The sequence below is a fragment of the Monopterus albus genome, unplaced genomic scaffold (genome assembly GCF_001952655.1).
Source record: "Monopterus albus unplaced genomic scaffold, M_albus_1.0 scaffold389.1, whole genome shotgun sequence".
Taxonomy (NCBI): domain Eukaryota; kingdom Metazoa; phylum Chordata; class Actinopteri; order Synbranchiformes; family Synbranchidae; genus Monopterus; species Monopterus albus.
In genome coordinates this window covers 168,916-195,363 of record NW_018128269.1, presented here as the reverse complement: position 1 = coordinate 195,363, position 26,448 = coordinate 168,916, and the positions used below count along the sequence as shown (strand labels likewise).

Genomic DNA, 26,448 nt, shown 5'->3' with positions numbered 1-26,448 from the left:
TTAAGTATAACGTTTTGTGGCCCCATTATTATAAAATGTTACCAACAGGCTGTTTCTCTTAGCCTATTTGTTGAATTCATTGAGACTGACTACTGCGTTTGGTAGTAACCTATGTTTCCGTTGTCCCGTGTTGTAGCCAATCACATAATGTGAAACTTTGAGGTAGTAAAAATAAAATAAATAAACAAATATTTTATAAACTAAGGGTGGGGGCGAAGGAGACACAGAGGAGGGGAGCGGAGGGGAAGGAGCAGCGGAACCCGGATGCTGATGCTGACGTAGAAGAGAAGGGAGGAGGAGGAGGAGGAGTGTGAGAGGTGGGGAACAAGAGAAAAGAGAACGGGGATATTACGGGCAGCAGCGGAGTGCAGGAGGCCATCCCGTCACGGACACAACTTCTGACAACCTGAAAGATTGTTTTTTCCAAGGCAGTTTTTAAAAATTGTTTTGTTACCTGTGCAGGAGGCAACAACCTGGCGCCAGCTGAGGGAGGAGATGCGGTGATATGAGCATAGCCGGCCAGGGACTGAGAAAGAGAGGGAGGGAGGGGGAGGCGGGGAGTCGGCTACCACCAGGCCAGCTGAGGATGCTTGTTGTTTCTAGAAACCTGATTAATCACCGGGCCGAGTGCTGAGCCTCTCCCGGGCACCGGGCGCACCTTTCCCCGCTGCAGTTGTCCCGACCGAGGGCACATTTCGCCTGTCTTCCCGAGGTTCTGTGCCTTTTGGATGCTCTCCCCCCTCTTCCTCTATTTCCTGATGCAGAGCAGGGGAGGGGGTGAGCCAAAGTGTGCACCGGATATTGGAAAACCCATTCTTCTTGCAGATGCGGTTCTGATAATAGATTGTTATCTGGACAACGCCGCATCTGCAGATGAAAGGCAGATCCCGACCAAACGAGGCATGGCTTGAGAAGAAATGTATGAGTTTGGCACAATTGTGAAAACATGTTTGCACGGTAGCAGTAGCGAGGAGGGGGGGTCCCTGATATCGATCAGAGAATGGATTCAATCAGGGCATTCTGACTTGGGATATTTGAGACTCTGCTCTTACGGAAATCAATCTATGGCAAATGTAGCCTTCCTGTCTGAATGACATCTTTTCTGCTCCACTTCTGGCCAGCTGCATAAGCTACAAACGACCAGTCAGCTTTAAACTACTGTTCTTTGCAGCAGGGGGTAGGATTATGTGACTATTCACACTACTGTGGACATCTCCCGTCACTGGCACCGGTTAAACCCCACACATCCTCTTCCCTCTGATCTTTTCCCTCAGAATGATGCAGCTGTAGTAAAAGAGACACAGACTGAGGCGGGGAAATACTTTATCCTAGGGCTTATATAGTGGAAACTGAACCGGTTCTCACTCCCAGTGCGGAGCCGACCGCATGACAAACAAGTGCATGGGAGTAGCCTGCAGGGCCCGGCTTTAGATCACGACCAGTCCTCCGCATCTTGTCTCCCCGCCACTGCCGTATAACAGCCTGTGATGTGCGTTACAATATTATGCACGGAGCAGGACCGAGCGCTATCTTGATCTGCCTTATATCAGGAATAGAATTTCATCTCGGGAAGGATGAGCAGCAAGGAGCTGACGCTGGGCCAGTCCAGCCAGTACGTGGGGCCTTACCGACTAGAGAAGACTCTTGGGAAGGGACAGACAGGTAGGAAGCTCCTAAATAACCTCGAGTCATGTAACAAAGCAAATAGGACGTCTGCAAGGTACCTCAGCTGATTCCAAGATGACGCACCTCCTTTCAAAATCACCTAGTCAGCTCATGGTTTAATCCTTAATCTTCTTGTATGTCTTCTTATCTTCCATGGTTTTATTATGCTACAATCCTCTTAATCTATCTCCTAAAATTCATGACAGAATATAGATCCTTTAGTATTTGGGGAGGAAAAGGGCATCACAATAGGCTTTGGTCAGTGTTTGTGACAAGCTTTCTGAATTATTGATGACACCTCTTCCTTCACACTGCATGATTATTTCTGATATTCAAACACTACTTTCTCTTTGCGTACCTCTCAGGGCTGGTGAAGTTGGGCGTCCACTGTATAACTGGGCAGAAGGTGGCCATAAAGATTGTCAACAGAGAGAAACTCTCCGAATCAGTTCTAATGAAGGTACAGCACTGAAGGTTTACCTCATACTTATCCATCTGGCTTTCTATCTGTCTGTGTGCTCTATGTTCTGTGCCTGTAATCACTGACTGTAATTATGAGCTCAAATCATGTAAGCTTGCTCTCTCCAGCTTGCAGAAATAGCAACAGAAATGGAGTCTTTATTTTTGTCAAGAAAAGCCCGTCAGTGTGTTGCAACTTGGAGCAGCCGAACGTGTGGGCACTGCTTTTGTATACCAGACAACAGAGAGGATTTCAAATTAAGCCCTCTACTGAAAGCTAGTGCAGCTGAAACACGCCGGACTGAAATATAATTTAAATAGCCTTTTCATGTTGGTGTTTCTAATGTGGCTGACTACTTGAAGTTTTGTGCATTCTGGTTAGACTATATAGAGAATCATAAAGGCTTCTGGTAGGGTAGCTCAAACAGCATAAATCTGTTCCAGCTTCTTTTTTATATGTGTTTTTGACCAAATTAATAAAGTTTCAGGCTTTATTTCTTTTTCCAGAAGACAGACACAGGCAACAAGCAAAAAAAAGCCACCTTTCACCCCGTTCTCATCCCACTGGTGCCCAGTCCTTTGGTTTTACAGTTGTGCTCATTTGTAATGCTCTGGAAAGTTGCCTATTGCCTACTCTGCGCACTGACCATATGTAACTGTATTACTAGGCTGCCGTCAGCTAGCTTTAGCTGGGAATGCCAACTACGAGGAACTGAATTGGCTTTTTCATATAGACCTTCCAAAGGTTCCTTTACATTTTAGCTTCATCATGATACAAGATGTTCTGTAACAGTAGTTCCACTTTTGACTTATCATATATTTCTTGTTTGCAGCAGGTCATCACAGTTCCATTCTGCCCCATCCCACACACATGTATACTTAGTGTATACTTAGTGTATACTTACAAATAGCAGCCCTTGGACCTTTAAACATAATGATTTAGCCACTTGAAAGTTTTTATCAAAACCTATAGACATTGTTCAGAATACTGAATTTACGAACCAAATTTCAATCCTGCAAACTGTTATTGTTCCTTGTTTTGTTCCACATGTGTGATTTCTATGGACAGCTGTTGGTGCTGAAATGAGAGCTACACAAACACCCAACAAAAAATAAAACCATTTTATTTAAAGGATAGGTTTGGATAGTTTCAATTTCATCTGTAGGTTAAAGATTTTTTGGGTGATGTTGCAGTCTTGTTCCAGTGAAACTCTGCTGTAAAAGCTGGTGCACAAAATTCACAGCCCTTGTTGTGTGCACAGAGAAAATCCAAAGTTTAACCAAAGCTAATATGAGGCTATGAGGCTTGACTTGGATAACACAGATTGTTGAAACCTTATATTTGTACACAAAACAAACACGGTGGCTGTTGTCCTTCATATTTTGTGTCGTCATGCTAGAAAGGTATCACTTCACAGTCACTATGGAAAGGAGGAATGATTAGAACAACCAGTAACTCTTTAGACATACTGTATATTGGCATGTGAATAATGTACTAATCTAGACTTGAAAAAAATGGAACCTATCCTTTATATAAAGCATACCTGATGTATTTAGTTCAAACACACGATGTATCAGTGTTACATATTCCACTGAAATTGGTTCTCCCTGTCAAGAACAGTCAAGGATTTTTTTCTGCAAAATAGTTTAGCAATGATTAACAAAATTTTAAACTGTTGTATTTTTGCTAATCGAGCACTGAATAGTCAGAGATGTGTGGAGCCTTGTAGAGATTTTTACTGGCTCCATATACAGTAGCTCAATCAGTCAGTAACATAGTGCCAGTCATAACAGGAAACTGATTTTACATGTTTGATATTCACTCTTCTTTTAGCTTCTTTTAACTCTGATCAATAAAACTAAAGGGAAGTGCAGCAGTTTTAATAATTCTTTGTAGTTTTGTCTATAGGTGCAGCTTTAAATCTCAGTAGATTATTGATGTTGTAAATGTCTGAGCTATCTTACTGTAGGGGATGAACTGCACTTAAGCTTTCAGATGGAAAACTAATAATGAAAGTATTTAATTTATAATGTTTTAATATCTCTTTTCTTCCCTTCTTTCTTTCATTTATCATTTATACATCCGGTTCCTGTCTTGAAATTAATACTAAAGGATTTGCAAAAAACATTTACTACAATCTCTCTCTTCTCCACATTTTACCTACTGTAACTCTGTCATTTTATTTGCTTCTTCCCTCTCTCCCTGTCTTACATCACATTTACCCTCCCCTTGCTTCTGACATTTCCATCTCCATCATTTTGAACCTTCCTCCTCCTCCTTTCTCTCTCATAACCTTTTTTCACCTCCCTCCCTCCCTCTGTCTATCCAGGTGGAGAGAGAAATAGCTATACTTAAACTAATAGAGCATCCTCACGTTTTGAAGCTGCATGATGTCTATGAGAATAACAAATACCTGTGAGTATCTTTTTATCCTTTCCTCTAACTTTTTTGAAATTCTTTCCTTTCTGCCTCTGGATCTCTGCCAAAGCAGAAACAGCCTAGAATCTGAAAGGGAAAAGGGGCTCTGCATAACAAAACTGAGATAAATGACAATATGACATCAAAGATATCCAGGTCTGCCAGTGTGTGTTTGAGTGTGTATGAGTTTGCATGTTTAGAAGAGGCATCCATGGCTTCTGAGCATGAACGTAGATGGTAGGTTATTTATTTCTTTTAATTTCTGTTATCAAGGATCCTTCCCTGTCCTCGACCTGTTTTCATTTTGCTGACCCCCTGCCCTTCTGTCTCCCAGTTACCTGGTGTTGGAGCATGTGTCCGGGGGAGAGTTATTTGACTACCTGGTGAAGAAGGGCAGGCTGACCCCTAAAGAGGCCAGGAAGTTCTTCAGGCAAATCATCTCTGCCCTCGACTTCTGTCACAGTCACTCCATATGGTCTGTCAGAAAGCTAGAGGAAACCTTTCTCTTATATCTTGTTCTATTCACTTACATGTCCATTTTGATTGTTAATACATTTTCTTTAAAGGTACTCTGCCAAATTTCTTTTGTGCAGTTAGAGCAGTCCCAAACCTTTTCTACTGGGCCCCCCGTATGTTTAAGTCCTTGGCCTCACACTGGTTACCTAACAGTGAGCATGAGTGTGTGTGCTTGCTTGTGTATGCAGTCACAGAGACCTGAAGCCAGAGAACCTTCTCCTGGATGAAAAGAATAACATCAGGATAGCAGACTTTGGCATGGCCTCACTACAGGTTGGGGACAGCCTGCTAGAAACCAGTTGTGGGTGAGTATGGGGTTAAGAGGGTTAAGGTGTTTTTGGTGTTGACATTTGCTTGTGTTAAATCATTAAATATGTTCCCTCATCTATCTTTATAGATCCCCACATTATGCTTGCCCAGAGGTGATAAGGGTAAGTTACTTGCCTCACTGTGTAAGTGTTTGTGTGTGTTTGCATGTCTAATGCTTCCCTGTCCGTGCATTTGTGTATCAGGGGGAGAAATACGATGGGCGCAGAGCAGATGTTTGGAGCTGTGGAGTCATCCTCTTTGCTCTTCTTGTGGTAGGAACATCTTTCTTTTATTCTACAGTATTTTTTCCTCCACTGAATATTATAAACAGTTTCCTTACAAGCAGGACTGTCAGCCTGTCAGGTCTGTGAGGGTCCAGGCAAACTCTGTGCAGACGTTCATGTGCAAGCCAATAATTTGTGTCTGTACGAACTGTCCGCTCAACAAAAAACCCAGATTGCACATGTACCACAATATTTGGAAAATGCTGGCGCATGCAGACAAATGATGGAGCCTTGATCCAAAGTATCAATAGGAGCACGTGCACATCGTCTGTCCATGTCCATATGAGAATACGCACAAAATATGGTTAGCCCTTTAAAGGTACTTTGTGGAGTTTTTGAAGTAGCGCTTTGAATAGCAAACTGTTTTGTTTGAGTGTTTTGTCTAAACACAAGGGTATGAGGACAGACTAGCATGTGGGCCACATAATACACAAATGCAGACTGTTCTACAGACTTTCAGTTGGTGGCAGTAACATGCAACCGACACAAAGCAGAGATTAAAGAGACAAAGCAAAAAACTGATATAAAAATACATTTGTGAGGCTTCAGATATATGCATACAGTAGCATTTTGTTGATAAATATAAGACAGATATAGTATAGATGCCTTTGCCTCTCCACAAGGTACCTTTAATAGACAAAGTGAACAAAATCCACTGACCAGCACGTCTAAAGCTAAGCAATTAACACATTACGTCATATTTGTGTCACTGTACCTGTAAACATAGAACATACCCCCAATCCCTACTAGATAAAAGCGAATAAGCATTTTGCAAAAATTTAACGACTGTTTGTTGAGGTTAAGAGGTATTTTGTTCATAGAAGACATTCAGTGCGAGTGAAAAACACCTAGAATTTTTCATATCTTTCTTTGTCTTTTTGATCTTATTCTATAATTTTTTCTCATTTCCAACCTTTTTATCTTTTTCCTGTATCTCTCCTCTTCTCTTCTCCCATTCATTCCCAGGGTGCCTTGCCCTTTGACCATGATAACCTGCGACAGCTACTGGAAAAAGTGAAGAGTGGAGTGTTTCATATGCCCCACTTTATACCTCCTGACTGCCAAGCTTTACTTAAAGGAATGATAGAAGTCAACTCTGACAAGAGACTCACGGTGAGGAGGGGAAGCTCGTGGGGTGGAGCGAGAGTAAAAAAACAACAACATATAAACAGTTGTAGTGATGATGAACTTTGACTCATTAGGTCCTTCCTTTTGTTAAGTGTCTTTTACTTGTTACTTCAGTGAAGACCTGGCCAGTTATAGTGACACAGCAACAGAGACAGCATGTTTAACTTCACTGAAGTTTGAAATGAGATAAAGCTCACCCAGCCAAAGCATCATTTTGTTATCAAAGAGCAAGGCTGTCTTTCTGGAGGCATGTCTTTGAAAAATCATTGAACCGCAATAGAAGTGAAACTGATGAGATAAACATTACATTCATAGAGTACAGTGGCAAAAATCCATCTGTCAAGCTTTAGATCCCTCCATATGTTGAAGCAGTCTGGATGAGGCTATAGTAAGATCAATAATCTGTAAATTGAGAGTTTGGAAGGTGGTGTCTCAAAACTAAAAACACAATAGTACAGAAGAAAGGAAGTACAAACATACAGTAGTGTGTAGGGTTACAGGTCACATTAAGAAAAGCCCAGTTCACCGTAGCACAGCTGTCGTGTCCCCTCTCTTTCCATGGTCTCGTGCCGAAGTCTGTTTTCTCCTGGAATAGCATTTCTTGTAGTACTGCCCTTCTGTGGCACCGGCTCTGGATGTTAGCAGATTTCTGCAGCACTGTTGGATCTCAGGACGTTTACCTTCCAGCACCCACAACCAACACTGCCTGAGATAGCAACAATGTTTGTCAGTCTGCATACTAAAAGGCTCTAATGAACATACAAACAAGGGTCAATAATACACAATTAAATGTGCTAAAGAATGGGAGAGCATTCATATGGAAGCTCAGTATACTGTACGAGTTAAATCTTTAAGCAGCATGTAAGCAGCCAAAGAGCCTGAGATAAGAGCCTGATTTTACATTTTTCTTATCAATGCTACATTTAACTAGTTTCACACTGCATAGAGTACTGCAATATTTATTTTTTTAATTTCCATGTCTTCTACATACATCATCAACTGGTCATGTTGTTATCTTTTTTCTGATGATATAAAGCTCTATTTTACTGCAGTATCATGTGTGTAGCCATCTATAGGGTTCTTTTTTTAAAATAAGTCTGCTGGAATTGTTCAGAAGTCCACCAGAGACGCTGCTTTCAACCAGCTCATGAACAATAATGTTAGCTTAATCAGCTAGCTACAGTAAAAACTGTCAGTGACCATTTTTGCTTCTGTTTAAAAGAAACGACCAAGTGCAACAGAAATTATGAAGAATTTTGGCTGGTAAATCTGCCTCCATTAGTGTAGTAGACTGTGATGCTCAGTGGGTGTAGCAGGAGTAAGGAAGGTGGGGCTAAGGAAATGGTTAATTGTTGCTGTAACACATCGGTTTCTACAGCACATGAATAATGAACTTGGCATTTAAATGGGGGGGGAGGAAACAAAAGACTCAGCTTCAGGCATTTCTTCAAGATGTGACAGAAATTAACCCTGGTAGAAAATCCTACAGAGGCAGACAAAGGGGCGAAAATGAACAGAAGCATGAGCTGACAGTTTTTTTTTTTTAAAGATCAGGAGTAGGGTCAACCATGACAGGAGAGCTCTGTGTTTTTGTTTCTGTCTTCAAGGGCAAGTTAGTGGTTATTAGACTCTCTGAAACCAAGATTTAGGTTTGAAGAAGAAAATATGAGTGGAAGGATCGAGTGGCTTCATCAGTGGCTGAAAATTATGATAGAGGCACTGGGAGTGAAAAAGACAAGGACCTTTCCTCCTTTTTACCTAAATACTAGTTTTCCATCCTGAAAGCAAGGCTTGAAAAGAGCCTGGCATTTCAGAGAGAGAGATAGAGGGCAGAGGGTGAGTGAACGAGTGAATGGACTGCCTGAAGAAGTTCCACTGCACTCAGGTTAGAAACAGAAGCTGGGATAAAGCAGGCAAGTGGGATGGAAATGAATTTATGGTTATGAGGCAGAAGGATGGAAGCAACTGTGATAATGTTGTTCATGTGGGACTGCAAGATAAAGACAGAGAGACATAAAATGTCTGGCCAGTTAGTCATTCAGCTACAGTAGAGCTGATTTAATCAAAGCTGTGGGTTTGTCTGACGAGCTGTTGATTAATGGAGCCTGAAACCAGGTCAGACTGTCTCTCTCTCTCTCTTTCTGTCTGTCTGTCTGTTAGTTGACTCCATGGAAACCATCTATGATGCAGGGAGACAGATTTCAAACAAATGTACAGTATTTGTAGTTAGCAAGATGACCCACACATTTTCTGTTTTGCCCTTTTTCATCATACTCATATCAATCAGGAAACAAGAACATTGTCTCCTTTCTGCAGTATGCAACACTTCATAAGTGAATTAATGAGTGCAAAGTTGTCACTGCATGCAGCTGCAAGCTAGCTTCCTCTCTGCAGATGAACAAATGGCCTTCACAGCAGCCCACTTCTGACTTTTTACATGCTTACAGAACTGCAGCTGCTCCATTACTCTAACCCCAAGAGATACTGTGCAGCAGTGATGCAATGGCTACCACTGTATGCAGTCATAATGCAGAGAGGGGACTTGTATATACTAATGGAGTAGTGGATATAGGACTGCTACAAGAAAACAAGAGTCTATGGAGTATGCTATTCCTTTTCTGGTTGTGTTAGTTGGGAATTTAATTTTGATATTAGCATGAACAGTTTTAAAATTCCAGATTGACACAGAGCACATCACAAGTGAGCGCTGTTTTTTTTTCCACAAAGACAAACTCACTGGTGGAGTGTTTATGTTCTAGGACCCTTTCTCTTTTTGCTGACCTGTTCTCCTTCACACTGTCTGTTCTCTTCCTCTCCACCGTTGTCTTACGCTTGACCTAATTCACTTTGTGCTGGGGTTGGTTGTTCTTTTCTTGGCTGCAGTTGTGTTTTCACAAAATGATCCATAATCTGATGTGAACTGACCTCTTAGCAAATCTGAAGTACATAATAACAACACCATGCTGAGCCCAAGTCTGGGGAAGCCATTCATGCTGAGCCAGTTAATGATATTACAGAGGCCAACATGTAAAACTGAGACAGCAGTGGGCTGTATGTGGACCACTGGCCGTGCAATGACTATTCATGGTCGTCAGCCTACAGCTAGTAGCCCTGTGAGGATGTATTTAGGCACAGTGACGCTTTGATCAAATGTCAGCATGCTAACATGCTCACAATGACAAAGACAGCTGCAATGTTTACCATGATGACCATCGTAGTTTAGCCTGTTAGCATGTTAACATCTGTAAACAGAAAGTGCAGCTGAAACCATTGGGAATGCTATTAGTTTTGCAGGGATAAACCAGAGGGTTGGAAGAATTAAAAATCTCCCCTCAGACCTCAGGCCCCTAAAAACACTTCTTTCCAAACATCACCAAGCAAAAGAGCAGCTAAATTTAACATTATGAGTGTAACTGCAATGCTGACATGATAGCTTTAGCCTTTCATAAGGTAAACTACTGACCCGAGGCAGGACTTCTTTCTTACACTGGAACCAGTGTCCACTTGTACAGTGGACGCTTCATGTTTGTTGATATGTGTCATTTTAGGGTTAAATCAGTGCTTTAATAAAATCTTATATCTTATTGATTACAGCTAGAAGCAATACAGAAACACCCCTGGTACCAGTAAGTACCATTTTTCTTACTTTTCATATTTTCTTCAACCAAGTCAGCCATACAAACATACCCATCATTATACTTCATAATTATTCCAAGATGCTGCAGCTCCCTACATTGATGTCAACAAAGGGCTAACAGATTCAAAGCAAGAGTGAAATTCTCTATTTCCTGGATACTTCTGTAAACTTTGAGACGTTTCTGAAATGTCTGATTCCACCTACTAAATACATACGCCACTGTTCTCCTATCAGGGGTGGTCGAAATGAGCCTTGCCCAGAGCAGCCGCCTCCTCGCCGTGTGTGTTTGAAGAGAATCCTGTCGTTAACAGAGCTGGACCCTGACGTCCTGGAAAGCATGTACTCTTTAGGGTGCTTCAGAGACCGGGTCAAACTCACAAAGGACCTTACAAGTGAGGAGTGAGTAAATATAACCCATCAGCTTTCAGTACATGGCAATACATCAGTGTGCACCACTGCTGAAACACAGCCTGTAATATATGGAAATAATAATTAAACCATTATTCTAGCAGTTTTATAAATCTGCATGATTTCCAAATAAAAGAAAGGAACAGTCCACATGCAGGTGTGTATTGTGTGTGGTTTATTAATTTCTCTCCCTCTCACTCATTTCCTCTTTGTGTCTTTTTGTCTCATTGTGGCAAGTCAGTTACTTACATCATTAGTCTGTGTGGCATGGCAAGAACAAGAGCAACAATGTGAACAATGCCTCCTTTGTCACTCTCTGTCCATCCATTGTGTCACCCTCTGTGCCAAAGCGATGTGGCTTCTCAATGCTCAGAGTGCAGCAGTAATAGTAGACCTGTTCATCAGGAAAAGCCAGCAAACATATATTTAGATTAAAGCTACGTCAGTCTGTGTGTTTATATTAACAATATTTTGCAGATTTAAATATATTTGGAAAGACAGCTGTTACTATTAATTATTGTACGGATAGTTTTAGCATCTTCTAGCTTATTATTTACAGTCATCTTATTTAGAAACTGTTTATCAAACACTTCTATATGTATAATACTTCTATATACTATATGACCTGATTCAACCAATAATGTTTGCTAATTTTTTACACTCGGACCTACAGAATATTACCAAATGTGTAGTAGTCGTCCTGATATTTCTGACAACCTTGAAAAGCCTCTGTCATTTCTTGTGTTCCCAATTCTTTCCTGGTTCTGTCAGCCACAGTCTTTCTGGCACTTCTCTTTTTCTTTCCAATCTTTAAATTCTGCTTCTTTGTATCTCTTTCTGCAGGGAGAACCAGGAGAAGATGATATACTACCTCCTGTTGGACAGGAAGGAGCGATACCCTAGCTGTGAGGATGAAGATCTGCCACCCAGAAATGACATAGGTGGGAAGAGTTGCTCTTTACCTTTTTGACGGTCTAACCAAACTCAACATGGCATAAAGCTTGATAATGAAAATAAACATTAGGTTGAACTGTGCTTTTACCATTGAAAGTTTGACCAAAAAAAACCCTCCAAATATCAAGCGAACAGTTAATAATGTATTTTTAATTCGCATTTCTGTTCTCCATATTTTTTACTACTATTTTATACCTCCAAGACCCACCAAGGAAGCGTGTCGACTCCCCCATGCTGACGCGTCATGGCCGCTGTCGTCCAGAGAGGAAGAGCCTGGAAGTCCTCAGTGTCACAGATCAGGGTTCTCCCCCCCCACCTCGCAGGGCTCTGGACACTAATGCACACAGCCAGAGGTATGCACCAGCAGTGATGTATTATGATCGAAATTGTACCCGGTAGCCATGAATTATAAACTACTGAATATCTTTTGATTGTTGCACCTGACAGTCCTAGTCACCTCAATGACTCTTGTTGTTTGTTGCTGTCTTCAAAAGGTCTCGTTCAGTAAGCGGAGCGTCCACAGGTCTGTCCTCCAGTCCCCTCAGTAGCCCCAGGGTAAAAACTCTATTCTATTCTACTCTGCTTTGTTCATCTGTACCTCACACTATGCATGTAACAGCTAAGAAGCTCTAAGTTAAGATCTTATTATACTCTTGACCTACTTGACCACAGTTTTTATGACTCCGCCCTGGCAATAGCCTGGGTTGGAGGTCTTATGTTTTCGGGTTGTCTGTCTGTCTGGTCCATTCTCATGAGCGCAGTATCTCAGGAACATCTTTAGGGAATTTCTTCAAATTTGGCACAAGTGCCCACTTAGCCTCAAGGATGAACTGATTAGATTTAGATGGTCAAAGGTCACTGTGTCCACACGTCTGTCCCATTCCTGTGAATTTGACTGATTGGTGGAGGCATACAACCACAAAGAGGTCATTTTCATTCTCTTTCCACCACAGTGAAAGAAACATTTCTCACCTACAAAAGTAAGTGTATTAATACCATAGTTTTCCAGGGTGCAAAATTTAATGCAATCACAGATAGCCTACTTTTGTGACAGTGATGGTTAAAAACTATTTGTAGCCTCTGGTGTAGATACATCATGGCTTTGACCTGCTCTCTGAGGACAGCTAAACTTAGACCCTGAAGCAAAATAAGTTTTTAATATAACCTAACCTACAGGCATATGCTTTAATCAACCATCCTTATGTGACAAGATCATGTGAGATCCTGACATCAGATCACTATCAAAAATCAAATGGGTCATAATTTATCTGCTTTTCCCCACTGTTCTGTTTTATAGCTGTTTTTATATTGTCAGGCGGCATTTATAAATGCCATTGCAAACTGCACTCAGCGTTTGTGAGCACTGCTCCATACGCCACTTGTGCCAGCAAGGGGCGTTCTGCAGTCAGCATTTTTGAATACTGCTCTGCGCTGGGGCCCGTGCCGCCGGCTGCCGTTTATTCCTCGGTGTGTATATGAATGCTGTGCTGTATGGCAACAAAACCGCAAGTGTGCATCTGTTTACTAAAATGAACTTGGTGAAATGTGAAAAAATTGTGCTTTCTTTTGTAAATCAGCATTATTATAGGACACTCCCTCTCTAATATCCCTTGATCTGTTGTGTCAGGAAGGGAAAGGAATAGTCCCATAATAAATAAAAAGGGAGTTTTATTTCCACACACCTTTGCAAATTTCATGTAAAAAAAACAAGAACAGCAGGGGAAAGTAGACAAATTATGACCCATTTAGGTTTCAGTAGATACCTGCATCCTCCTAAATAATTTGACCCATTTACAACTCCCTGTGACACCACAGGTCTGTCCCCGTCTTTCAGATGTGGTGTTCTGTCACATACTGTGACTAACTCTCATGAGAATGGGTGATTGGCACAGAAAGCTGCATTAATGTGCACATGTTGCTCTGTTCATTCATTTTTTTAGCATCTTTTGATTACAACTGAAAACTGTGACAAACTTTACAGCAACAGGGGGAACAGCAGTTGTGTGTTATAGAAATAATTTAGAAAATTAAGTCAAGAACACAAGATCTGTCTTCAGTAGTATTTAATAAAGCCTTCATGAAGGTACTCTGTACATCCAGAAAGCAAAAGGTCTCCACAGGAAAGAGCAAAGTAAAACAAGAGCACTCCCCACTTGTAATCTTGCTACCATAGTATTAGAGATAACATAAAATCCTTGTGTACAGAACACGTTGTCCTTGCATCATACCTAGGCTCCGAGGAGCCAGACAGACTCTGGCATCTTGCACGTTGGAGGTCCAAATGATATGTAAACTCGTTTCTTTCTCTGTTGTAGGAGTTGTCACCAATATTGGACATGAAAAGCATCTCTCAATTCAGATTATATTTGATTCATAATTGGTTTCGTTTCATGGCTTGTTTGCCACTCTTCCTAGATTAGCCAAGTTAATGCTATGAATTTTGTAGATATTGTTTACATCAGGTAACAAATATTTTGACATTTTGGGAAATTCACATATTTGCTTTGTGCAAAGAGTTAGATGAAACGATTCATACCACTCTCATGTCTGTTTGGTCAATATGAAGCTACTACCAGCAGCAGGTTAGCTTAGCTTAGCACAAAGACTGGAAACAGGGGGAAACATTCTGGCTCTGTCACAAGGTAACAAAATTCCATTACCACAGCCTCTACAGCTCACTAATTACCGTGCTGTCTTTTGTTTCATACATGTAAAAACTGAAGTTTAGAATTCACAGAGTGTGGTTTTACGATGTAAATATTATTGTGTATTCATCCACAGCTGAAAGTAGTTCCTAATAAATACAGTATTCACTCCTTTACATTTCCATGTACATGTTCAATATGAACCAGTGTATTTGTCACAGGCAGGCTAAAGGAGCCAGACCGTATTAAGAGATGATCTAACACATGGTTGGTGTTGGTCTTTTCTTTCTAATTGTTGACAATAAGAAAAATGCCGCTAAAACTTTAATCTTTAACTGGTTCTCTCTGCAGCATAGTATTGTAATGGCTAAGTAATGGTTCTGATGTTTAGCATCTAGTTAAGTATATTGTGGTCTTGTGAGCTCATTATGCCATGCCCCTCTTTCTGAACTTTTCTGTTAAATATATGAGTACTGTTTAATTTATAGTGAATATACATTAAATAAATGTATTATCAGAAGCTTCTGTATATAAGTATCAGTTCTGGCCATCAAAGACACCGGGTCAAATTTCCTGTGATGATGTTTTCTCTGTATTAATTCTGGCTCAGACTGTCCCTGCTAGTCATGCCTTTCCATCATACTGTCACATTCTCAGCCATACATCTTCTCACTTCATGGACACACCATGCTGCCTCATACAAAAGTCTGTATACACATGCAAAACATACATATAACCATAGCCAAGATTAGAGATCCCCATATTCATCTTCCATTTGGTGCATCTAATTGAGGCTTGTTGAAGAATTGTGTCCATGAACCATATTTCATGACCATTACTTTCTCTCATCTGTCCATCCCTCTTTCCCATCTCTGTCTGTCCATCAGAGCCCAGTCTTCACTTTCAACCAATCAGACGTCACATCCACCTCCACGTCCACCTCCAAAGACCCCAAAACAGGAAGTTCCACCACCCCTCGGCCTACCCGCCCGACACCTGATCCAAAAACCCAGACCCTGCCCTCAAAGGGCCCCGCTGACCGGCCCCAGCTCCACACCATGAAGTCTCTCCCTCTCCAGAGTCCACGCTCCCCTTCCCCGTCCCCCTCCCCGCTCCTCTCTCCCACCCCACGCTTCTTCAACTTCCCTTCTCCATCTGTCTTCAAGTCCAAGAATGTCCACTCATCCTCTAACGCCTCTGCCACCCCTCCTCCTGTGTCACAGGTCACACCGCAGGGCTCACCACTGCCCACCCCACTGGGCACACCTGTGCACCAAATCCAACATCCTTCCTCCACCCCTCCCTCCTCTTCCTCCTCATCTTCTTCTTCCAGGGCGGATGGAGCAGGTGGGGCCTCGTTGTCGCTGACCCCACCCTCCAGTCCAGGGGGCACTGGTGGTCTGGCCGCCTCAAGCTCCGCCCACTGGAGAACAAGGTTCAACTCATTCAAAAACAACCTGCTGGGCTCGCCGCGCTTTCATCGGCGCAAACTCCAAGGTGAGTGAAGCTGAATAATGTAAAGTGAATCATGGCTGAATTTAGTGTAATGCTCTTCTCTTTATTTTTTATTTTACCTTAATTTTACAAGGAAGTCCCATTGAGATCTAGATATCTTCTTAAAGGGAGACCTGGCCAAGAAAGCAGCAATACAAATTTAAAATTCGACAAATACAACACAATATACAAAAAATTTGTTTACAGGATAAAAATAACGGGCTCTCAAGAAAAACAGCTACACTACGTCTCCTTCACCAAATCTTTATGATGCCTTTAAATTCTTGTGATTAAATGTGTCTAACTGTAGGTCTTTCTGCAAGTTATTTTATGACTAAGGTGCATAGTAGGAAAATGCTGTTTTCCTCAGATCTGTACAAATTCAAGATATGTACATTAAAAAGTAACCACCTGGAAGAGTGTAGCTGGTAACCACTAAAGCTGAGACAGAAAAAGGTGCAAAGATAACCTGGACATTTACCTTACCTGGCTTTATAGATAAAAAATATACCAGTGCTTACTGGTATTGATACTATTACATCCTGAAATTTGTTTTCCAGCTGTGTATTAAAGCCACATTTTCTCTGTCACTGGAATCTGATGCTTTGCTAACAGTATTAGAGTTCTCCTACTGTGCATTTGCATCTTAGATAGACTCTATTATTAGCAAGAAACTAGCGCATGTCATAGCTTGCAGCCTGTGGCCGTGTTGTGTAATGCCTGATTTTGTGATAATTTGTAATTAGGGAAATCAAATTAGGGCCTGTCATCAACATTCACCACCCTTTTCCTTTTTGTTTCTCTCTCTGCCTCTTTTTCATTTTTCAGTCCCTACATCTGAGGACATGTCCAGTTTGACTCCAGAGTCTAGTCCAGAGTAAGTGCACACATATCTCAATTTGTCTTCCTCTGTTTACTGTTAAAATGAAGTATAACATTTCAGCTGTTTGTTATGTTAGTTAAACTATTTCACCACAATGTCCATTTAGTAGCTGTCCTGGAACCTTCATGTTTCCAAGTTCCAAGATTTTTTGGTCAGCTGCTTCTTGAGTTGAGAGTGAATTTTTGCTGCATTTCCACTATCGGAATCTAACGAGCAGTATACCCCATGCCTCCGGGGTTGACGCCGACTGTCCTGCTTTGTTTTTCCACTATATTTTCTCTCTGTTGGTCCCTGTTTAGAGGAGGGAGGGCCAGCTCCGCTCTCACACATGCAGTCAGCTGTGTGGTGCTTGTAACGCAAATGCTTGAGGTGTGAAGACGTGGACATTTAACTGATCACTGATGATTACTCTGCACACATGCACCCCTCTACCCTCGTGTTCCTTGCACTTGATTTTAGCCCTACATCCTGAGGGATGCTGAAATTTAGGCCCCAGAACACACCTCCAAAGTACCGTAGCAGAAACAAACGCAGAACCTGTGACGAGCGTTACTCAGCGTAACCTGTTTCCGTTTCAGTCGTGTTTTCATTTACTTTGAAACTCCAACTTCCTGGACTTTATTTAGTTAAGATTTATTTCCATGTATGTGTTAATTAAGGGGCCCTTAGTTCTTGCAGCAGAATTCTCTTTGCTGCTCAGATTTTTTTCTGCTGAATTTAACTGTATAATATACTCTATGTACTTAATTCCTTGACTTGCAGACTGGCTAAAAGGTCCTGGTTCGGTAACTTCATCAGCCTGGAGAAGGAGGAGCAGATTTTTGTTTTGATCAGAGACAAGCCACTCAGTTCGATTAAGGCTGACATTGTCCATGCCTTTCTGTCTGTGAGTAAAGTTGAGCATAGATAAGCCTCAGCTACTTCCAGCATTACTTCATAATACCATCTGTGGCGTTAAAGGCACAGATTTAAGATCTTTCTCACTGGGTGTCACTTTTTTCTTTTGCGCTTCCAGATCCCGTCCCTCAGCCACAGTGTGGTGTCTCAGAACAGTTTCCGGGCAGAATACAAGTCCTCTGGTGGCCCCTCTGTCTTCCAGAAGCCTGTGAAGTTTCAGGTACTATATTTCACTTTTAATCTTTTCAGCCCTGGCAGAGGTTTTCTTTTGAAGCAGTGTTTTTTGAAGGGTTATGTTGGTTACATTTCTATGCTTTACAATCAAATTAAAACATTTAGTACACATATATAAGAATGTTTTTCTTTCTCATTGCTGTTCTAGAACTTTATTTTGAATCATGTCAACACAACTCATCCAAGGCAACTCATAAACTCTTCCAAGTGTTAGCAAGGACTGCAGGGGTTGCCATCTTAATGCAAGCAATTTCTCAGCTGCAATGCACCCTTAGTTATCAGTTAACATGCAACCCTTAGGGTTGCATGTTAACTGATGATATGTTGCCTTTGACAGACAATTTGTCACCTCTAGCCAAAATTCCTTTACCGGGAAAAATCCCACATCATATACTGTATGTACCCAACAAATGAGATACACCTAAGTATAGTTCAGTGTATTAACCTTTTTCATATGATATAGCTTCACTGTTATCAAAGAGAAACTTAAAATATATCTAAATAATAAATAATAATATATCACAATCAGGTCATACAGTATATATAGTGATTTAAAACTTTGTCATTTCCTGAAATTTCCACACCCTTCTAAGGGGACTCAAGTTGTGAATACATTTTTTTTAAAAGCGGTTGTGGTGAAGAAGGAGCTGAGTCGTAACACAAAGCTCTCAATTTACCGGTCGATCGACGTTCCTGCCCTCACCTATAAACTTTGGATCATGACCGAAAGAATGACATTGCAGATACAAGCGGCAGAAATGAGTTGCCTGAAGATTAAAAGTGAAATAGTACCTGAGAGTGGCTGGGCGCACCCTTAGGGATAGGGTGCGGAGTTCAGTCACCCGTGAGGAGCTTAGCGTAGAGCCGTTGCTCTTCCACATTGAGCAGAACCAGCCGAGGTGGCTCGGGCACCTGTTTAGGATGCCCCCTGGACGCCTCCCTGGGGAGATATTCTGGGCATGTCCCTCTGGGAGAAGGCCTCGGGGAAAAAGTAGTTGCTTTGAAGATTGTATGCATTTTGGAGGTTTTGGAATGATCTGAAAACACTTTAATCAATACTGAATTTTCATCTGACACTGGCATTCAATGTGAAAAATGACATTTGATCTTCTTAAATAGCATAGGCGCCTATAAAAATTTTGGTAACCACTCAAAATATTGTTATTGAACAGTTCTGGTTGTAAACAAATATTGTTTCACTGTTTCTAGAAAAATGCAACAGAGAGCTGTATGAAATAAAACTATGATACAGTCTCTTTGTAAGCGAGGTCATTTTATCCTGACTTGTCTTTGTGCGTTTTTCACTGAAAGTCACCAAAAATATGAATAACTAATTGTTTTGTTTTGTTTTTTTAATCAGAAATGTTTATGGGAGTGAGATGTCAGTGAAGCTCTTTTTATTTATTTATTTATTGGTGCCTTTCTCCTGTAGGTGGACATTGGTTTCTCTGAGGGAGAGAGGGAGCGAGAGAGGGAGCGAGCAGAGAGGGAAGGAAGAAGAGAGATGGGCATCTACAGCGTCACCTTCACTCTACTAACAGGCAGGAGGATGTGTTTAGAGCCACATAGCCAGAGATTCATAACCTACATGTAATCAAATAGGATAGGACATCATTTTACATCTAAACATCAGACACTTGGCTAAATAGGGAACATTTTGTAGATGTCTTCTTGTCTGTGAGTATATGAGAAAATTAAAGGTGGTGTTGTACTGGACTACATTATATTCAGAGGTATCTCTATATTTTTGCCCTCCCCAGCTACATACATGAGAGGGTCAGAATATTAGGAACACGTCTGAATACCGTGTAGTTCAGTACAACACCACCTTTTAACTATGGCCTCAACAATAACCATATAATCAAATTTATACATTTATGACAATTTCACCAAAAGCTGAAACATTTTGAGCTTCATAAACACAAATGTTAAGGTGGAAGTGTTGCATTGAAGAGCAAACAATTGTACAGGTGTGTCTATTAAAGTGGCTGGTCAGTGTAGATTAGACTGGCTTATTCACATTTATAGTGTTGACATATAACCAGCTTTATACTGTACTACAAAATTGTAACACAAACTTTTGCGCCCTTAAAGGTAATTTGCTGCAGAATTAATAATACATATTTCATATTTATAGCTTGGTTGTAATGTAATCTGTCTATTAGATTATATAATTTTTATATTAACATTGATTCACAGTGATTGAGCTTTACACTTTTAGTTCAGTCATCACCCTCATAGTGTTGTTTTCAGCTGCAACAGGCAGCTACAGTATACACTGTCACCCCCAAAATGTTACTGACTACATGGTGAACATAGTGGAGCATTTAGCAGCTGAAAGAGCCAGATATGTGCCTCTGAAGTTAATAAAGGTCAGTAACAAAGCTTAAAGAAGAAGAGTGAATATTGGACCCAAATCCACCAGGTGGCCAGAAGCTCAAATCCAAATCAGTGCTAATGTAATAATAAGAAACTGTTTACCAACAAGTTTAGTAAATCAACTTAAAAGGTAATGATATTGTATGTCCATGGCATGTTTACAGCTTGTTTGCACTGCCCCTACGTGACCAAAACAATTATAGCAGAATTTTAAAAAATCCCAGAGTACATGGGATTTGCAGTTTGTTTGTTTGTTTGAGTTATCTTGTGTATTTTCAGTGTATATGGTTGAGACTACATTTTTGCACTGATATTTAGAATTGGGGCTTGAATTGTTGCAGTTGTAGACTTAACAAAGCAGTTAGGGTCATTTACAGTAACATGAGTGATGAGTTGATCCTCTCTCCTCTCAGGTCCCAGTCGCAGATTTAAAAGAGTGGTGGAAACCATTCAGGCTCAGCTGCTGAGTACTCATGATCAGCCTTCTGTGCAGGCACTGGCTGGTGAGTAACACACACACACACACACACACACACACACACACACACACGTACCACTAATCTGTAGAGTTGGGCACTAAAATTGGCAACTCGTTCATGTCACATTTGGGTCCCACATTCTGTAAATTGACTTGGCTTGAAACTGATCCCTAATTGACTTCAGCCTTGACTTCAAAGATACAGTACATAAGGCCCTGAACATTTCTAAGAGATGTACAGTATCTAAAATTATAAAATAACTTTATCCATCCATTATATATACCACTTATTCCTGAATAGGGTCATGGGGGGGCTGGAGCCACTCCCAGCTGAACAAGGCGTGAGAGGTGGTCTATCACCAGTCTATCACAGGGCTGGCATGTAGACAAACAACCACACACACTCACACTCACTCCTAGGGGAAATTTAGAGTCACCAGTCAACCTAAGCTGCATGTCTTTGACCTGTGGAAGGATGCCGGAGTAGCCGGAGAGAACCCACGCAGGCACAGGGAGAACATGCAAACTCCACATAGAAAGATCCCATGTCAGCCTGGGCTCAAACCTGGAACCCTCTTGCTGTGAGGTGACAGCACTACAGTGTTTTTATTTTGATTGCAATTACATATTTATCTGCAGGTTTGCAGAATTCAACCAGGGAAAGTTAGATGGTCTGTAGCAGCTCAGAAGGTCACTGTATTAACCCACTATATAACCTTGACTCAGACCCTGATTTAAAGACTTGGCTCAGACTTACTTTTTTTCACTTCTTTTGTCCCTGTTTTACACTTTACCTCTCAGATGAGAAGAATGGTCAGCTTTCCCGCCAGCCCAGCACTCCTTCACGTCAGAACTCTCGGCGTTCTGAAAGCGCATCAGATCGGGAGCGGGGAGAGAGGGAGCATGCAGCAGATGAGGGAAGTGGAAGTGGGAGCAGCAGTAGCACTGTCTTACAAAGGCATGGGTCGGGAAAAGACAAGACCAGACTCCTCTCCTCGTCCAATGGGACGCAGTCTCATCCATGAGAAGAATGTTGCAAAAGAGAGGTGACGGCCTTTCTCTCTGTCCTTCCCACATTTTTTCTTTCTTTTTCCTTACTTCCTGCTTTGCTTCCCACCATTATTCTCTAGCAATCTGATGGAGATGAAGTTTTTCCTCAAAGCCGATCTAAGGATATGATGTATATTTGTTGGGGTGGTAGAGACAGGTTGAGCTGATCTGTAATCAGTCTTTCAAGGCAGCTTCACACTGGAAGGACAAGTCTAAAGACAGGATGACCAAAAAAGTCCCACCTTACCAGAGAAATACAAGAAAAGCTCACAGCCAGGTACACACATAGCTCACTTGTGTCAACAGATCAAGAAAGCACATGACCTTTTCACCAACCATTCATACGCAGCACATGGTTCAAATCCATCAGTCAGTCAGAAGGACACAGGAGGAAGGAAGCCATTCTCATTTATCATTTCCTGACCAGCCAAATGTCACATGGATCATTAGGTTTCCTCAACTCCACCTGACCAAACATGAGTCACATGACAGGAATCCCACTCTACTCTCTTCTCCTCATTTTCTAACTGAAGACAAATGTATATCCTCAAGCAAAGCAACAAAATGATGTCTTTTGAGAAAGCAACGAGGATTACAGGATGAGTCTCGATGTAGACCTGATTGTTAAAGTGGATTTTTTCCATAAATAATTAACAAACATCGTTGTACTTTAACAACCAAGGAGTCTGAGAGCAGAGGAGAACAAACAAAGAAATGACAAACAATGGATCTGATGTAATCTACATAGATGAGTCCTACAGCTAGCTGAAAATTAGAATAAAGCAGACACAACACTTCAGTGAGTGTATAAGACATGTAAAGCCCCACATTTATTTCTGAATTACACTAATAAAGCTATGATACCATATTGCCTTTAACGGAGGAGAAAAGTGGATAGCTGTGTAGTTTTAGCCCCGTTTTCAGGACACTAGTCACTCCACTGGTAGAGTCTCTTACAAGTGAGTACTTCTACTGGATGAGAGGGAGATGAGTAGACAGAGACAAAAACAGAAAATAGCTAGCAACAGGTATCCATTTGGTAGCACAGGAGGGACAAAAGAAGAACACAGAACATTTCCTTAAGCTAATTTAGAGATGACAATTAAAACCACTTTTGTTAAAGGATACCTTAAGATTTAGTGTGTCTTAGTTCTAATCTTAATGCAACATTGATATGCCATATGTACAATGAAAGGACTGCTCACTGTAATTTTACCTGCTGTACATATTGGCTGTGAGACAGTACCTGAAAGAAACATTTTTCAGATTAAAGCTAATATCAGGCTTCATTTGTCTGAATTAGAATAACAATTGCTAAACCCATCCCCAGTTACAGGAGATATTCAGTTGTAGCATAGCCAAAATAACTACACACCGATGAAAAATTAAAGGAAAAACCTAAAAAAATGAGTCTCTTCCAGGATGATATCATGAGGATGAAAATGATGTGAATCATATGCTGTGGCCTTCACAGTCACCAGAGCTCAACCCAGCTGAACCTACAGGAGGTTTTGGACTGATGTGCTAGTCATCGCCTCCACCGCCATCATCAAAACACCAAATGAGACTTTTTTGTTCTTTTAGCACTGTATATGGCCACCAAGCGCATGTGGCCGGGGGCACCCCTGTAGAAGATGTTGTTAACCACAACAAGATTTCCCTGGTAAAACACTGATTAAATAAAAATAAATGTAAGACCCTTTAGGGTGCTCATTTAAAACAAGACATTTGAGTGAGAAATCTGCCACCATCACATCAGGTATGCCTACGTTGGTACCTAATACTACAGAAGTGCCTCAAAAACAAAGAAACACTGATACTTAATGCCAAATTATGTTGTTCTAGGTCCCAAACCTATGAAACACATTACTATACCATCAGTAAACAGTATTTTGCTGACTTCGTAAACAGCTCTGACATCCTTCATATATATTGCATTATGGTATGATGCAGCATTTGGGAAACGTTAGCACTATAGAATGAAACAAAGCCTCATGCTCACATCATTTAAATAAGCTAATTTAGCTACGTTGGCTGTGTTTCATGTTTACAATGGTTTAGCACATACAAAAATTCTGTGCGTAATTGCATTTTAATTGGCTGAATTTATTGCAGCTTCAGTGAGAGTTGTGAATTTTATCCAGATATAACTGTTAGGAATTGTGGCTTTCCATGTTGCCAATGAAGAAAATAATTATAGCTTGCACACTGATTTAATGCTCCAAAAATGATATTTACACATCCCATGCTGCCACGCCAATGACGTATCGACATTAAGTCTTCATGTTAAAATGTTGTTGCAATGGCAGCTTGGCTTCCATTTTTGGAGCATTAAATCAGTGTGCAGGCTACAGTTCTTTTCTTCATTAGTATTGTAGGCTGGCCTACACACCTGATGTAGAGATGTTTTTAGGCACTTATAATTTATTTATTTTTGTTAGTTATTTCTGCCAATTGGAAGATAATGTATCTGTCAGAAATTCCCAATATTTCTGACTCAGAAGTACAACTAGAGGCTAATGTTTTTTTCTATTGCTTGTAATTATGGTCTAAAATATATTCTTAAATGTGCTACAGATGCCATTTCATTTGGCTAGCTCAGACTATTAAGCCTCAGTCAGTTATATAATTAGGCAAAACTAGCTTCAGCTAAGCTTGGTCTGTTTTGTACCTTATCTATATATTACAATATACAGTAGTCATGTGAGGAAAGGACTTTTCAGGGCCAGTATGGAGAGGATGAATACAGCGACCGAGTTTCTTTCACTGTATGTATAGGCATGTGAATATCGTACAAAAAATGACTTTAAAAAAAATCAAATGTTCTTTAAGAGGCAAAAATTAAGATCTGTGATATTAAGAGGCTGGTCAAACAAGAAAACCAGCTGTTTAGTCTTTTTAGACTCACAATTAAGCAACTGGAACCTTTGTAATGTTCCTTTTTGTTTGACAGTAGATGCAGAACGCTGCACGGCTCAACAAAGCACCAACAATATCGTCAGCCGTTTCTTCCTCTCTGAAAGGATTAATGGAGGGAGGACAGAGAGAGGCAGGTGGAAAGCAACAAATAATGGGCTTGTCACAAGTGGGAAAACAAGTAAGCAGGGACAAAAGAAAAAGGACTCAGGAGTGTCTGCTGTCGTAAGAACTCTGCACACATACAGTACTGCCTGGAGGGGGGAAGGGACAAATGAATCTCCCTGGAAAGAATGAGAGCAGGATTTTAAGCTGCTTGTTTGGTTTTTATTTTCCATTCCTCCTTTGTCTACTCTGCTCTGTTTTTTCTTTTTTCTTTTTTTTTTCTTCTTTTTTTTTTAACAGTTTTGTGTTTTCCACCAGCAAAACAGAAGAAGGTGGTAACTATATGAATGTCAAAATTAAACTAAAAACTAAACATACACTACCAGTCAAAGGACTGGACACACTTTCTCATTCAATTACTTGGGAAAGTGTGTCCAAACGTTTGACTGGTAGTGTATTTTTGTTATATATATATTTTGAAAATGTGTTTATTTATGTATTGTTGATCTATTTATTTATGTATTTGCCATATAACTGCTGAAAGTGGGATTTTTTTCTTTTTATAAATGAAATAGCAGGAGATGGGTGAAGACAGGGAAATGTTACTTTAATGAGTTCTGACACTGCAGGAAATACCTTTCACTAAGAAAATCTGAGACAGATCTCCTCTCCTTTTCAGTTTAACATTCTGGAAACTGATGCTGCAACAATACCTTCCAGATTTATTTTGTTTTGTTTCCCTGTTTAGTTTATCATTCATCACTCTCTGCTACTATAGATGCTCACATTGTACAACCCTAGATTGCCTTTTGTGCAATTGACCAAAAGGCTGTAACTCATATTTATCAGTGCATAGTCATTCACTTTTTCAGGCATTTGTTCAGTTCATGTTGTTTCTTATGTCATTGAGGTGTGTTTTTAAGCACCTAGGGCAAAAGAGAGCAGGATGCCACATTGTTGGTATGTTGCATATTTACTTCAAAGACATATGTATGTGTGCTTGCATGAAATAGTTATTTTTCCCCTAGGCTGGTGACATGTTTCTATGAATGGCATTGATTCTTTGTTGGTTGGTTGGTCTGCCACTTTGGTCCACACTGAAATATCTCAACAAACAGTGGATGGGCTGTGATAACATTTTACAGACATGTTCCTTATAGTATGCACCCTGCTGACTTTAGTGATGCTATGACTTTTCATCTATCGCATTCATCAGGTCAAAAAATTCAGTTGTCCAAATACGTGTAAAACTAACATTTTTTCCACCTCAGCTGCACTTTGTGTTTAGAGCAAACTAGCAAGTGTTACCATGCTAACATAATAAACTAAGAAGGGGAATGTGGCAAACATTAAAGATTAGCCTGTTAGCATGTCTCTGTGAGCATGTTAGCTTGCTGACATTTTCGCTCAAAGCACCACTGTGCCTAGTTCAGCTTTACAGAGGTGCTAGCATGGCTGTAGGCTAGTTCAGAATTATGACTGCTAACAAAAATGTCTTTTCTTGTCATTTTCATTTTGACTCATTCCTGCAAACCAACACGCCACTGAAATCATTACACATTCCTAACTGACTTTCAATAGTCTCCTC

The 26,448-nt window shown here is 40.7% G+C and overlaps 1 protein-coding gene across 2 annotated transcripts; it reads left to right on the top strand.

Annotated features, from left to right (window-relative positions):
* Nucleotides 1-312: 312 nt before the first annotated feature.
* Nucleotides 313-25,281, top strand: LOC109951453 (serine/threonine-protein kinase BRSK2-like). Of its 2 annotated transcripts, none has more exons than XM_020585969.1 (21): nt 313-1,662; nt 2,031-2,125; nt 4,455-4,540; nt 4,878-5,018; nt 5,248-5,364; nt 5,457-5,490; nt 5,572-5,640; nt 6,619-6,765; nt 10,375-10,406; nt 10,652-10,816; nt 11,669-11,766; nt 11,982-12,132; nt 12,274-12,334; nt 15,648-15,921; nt 16,747-16,795; nt 17,564-17,687; nt 17,817-17,918; nt 19,365-19,473; nt 20,725-20,814; nt 21,591-21,835; nt 24,796-25,281. In XM_020585969.1, the coding sequence occupies exons 1-20, from the start codon at nt 1,575-1,577 to the stop codon at nt 21,812-21,814; spliced, it is 2,256 nt and encodes a 751-aa protein (XP_020441625.1). In that variant the 5' UTR covers nt 313-1,574; the 3' UTR covers nt 21,815-21,835; nt 24,796-25,281. The 2 variants fall into 2 exon arrangements, with proteins under 2 accessions (XP_020441625.1, XP_020441626.1); XM_020585970.1 differs by having other exon boundaries at nt 24,793-25,281.
* The last annotated feature ends 1,167 nt before the right edge of the window (nt 25,282-26,448 follow it).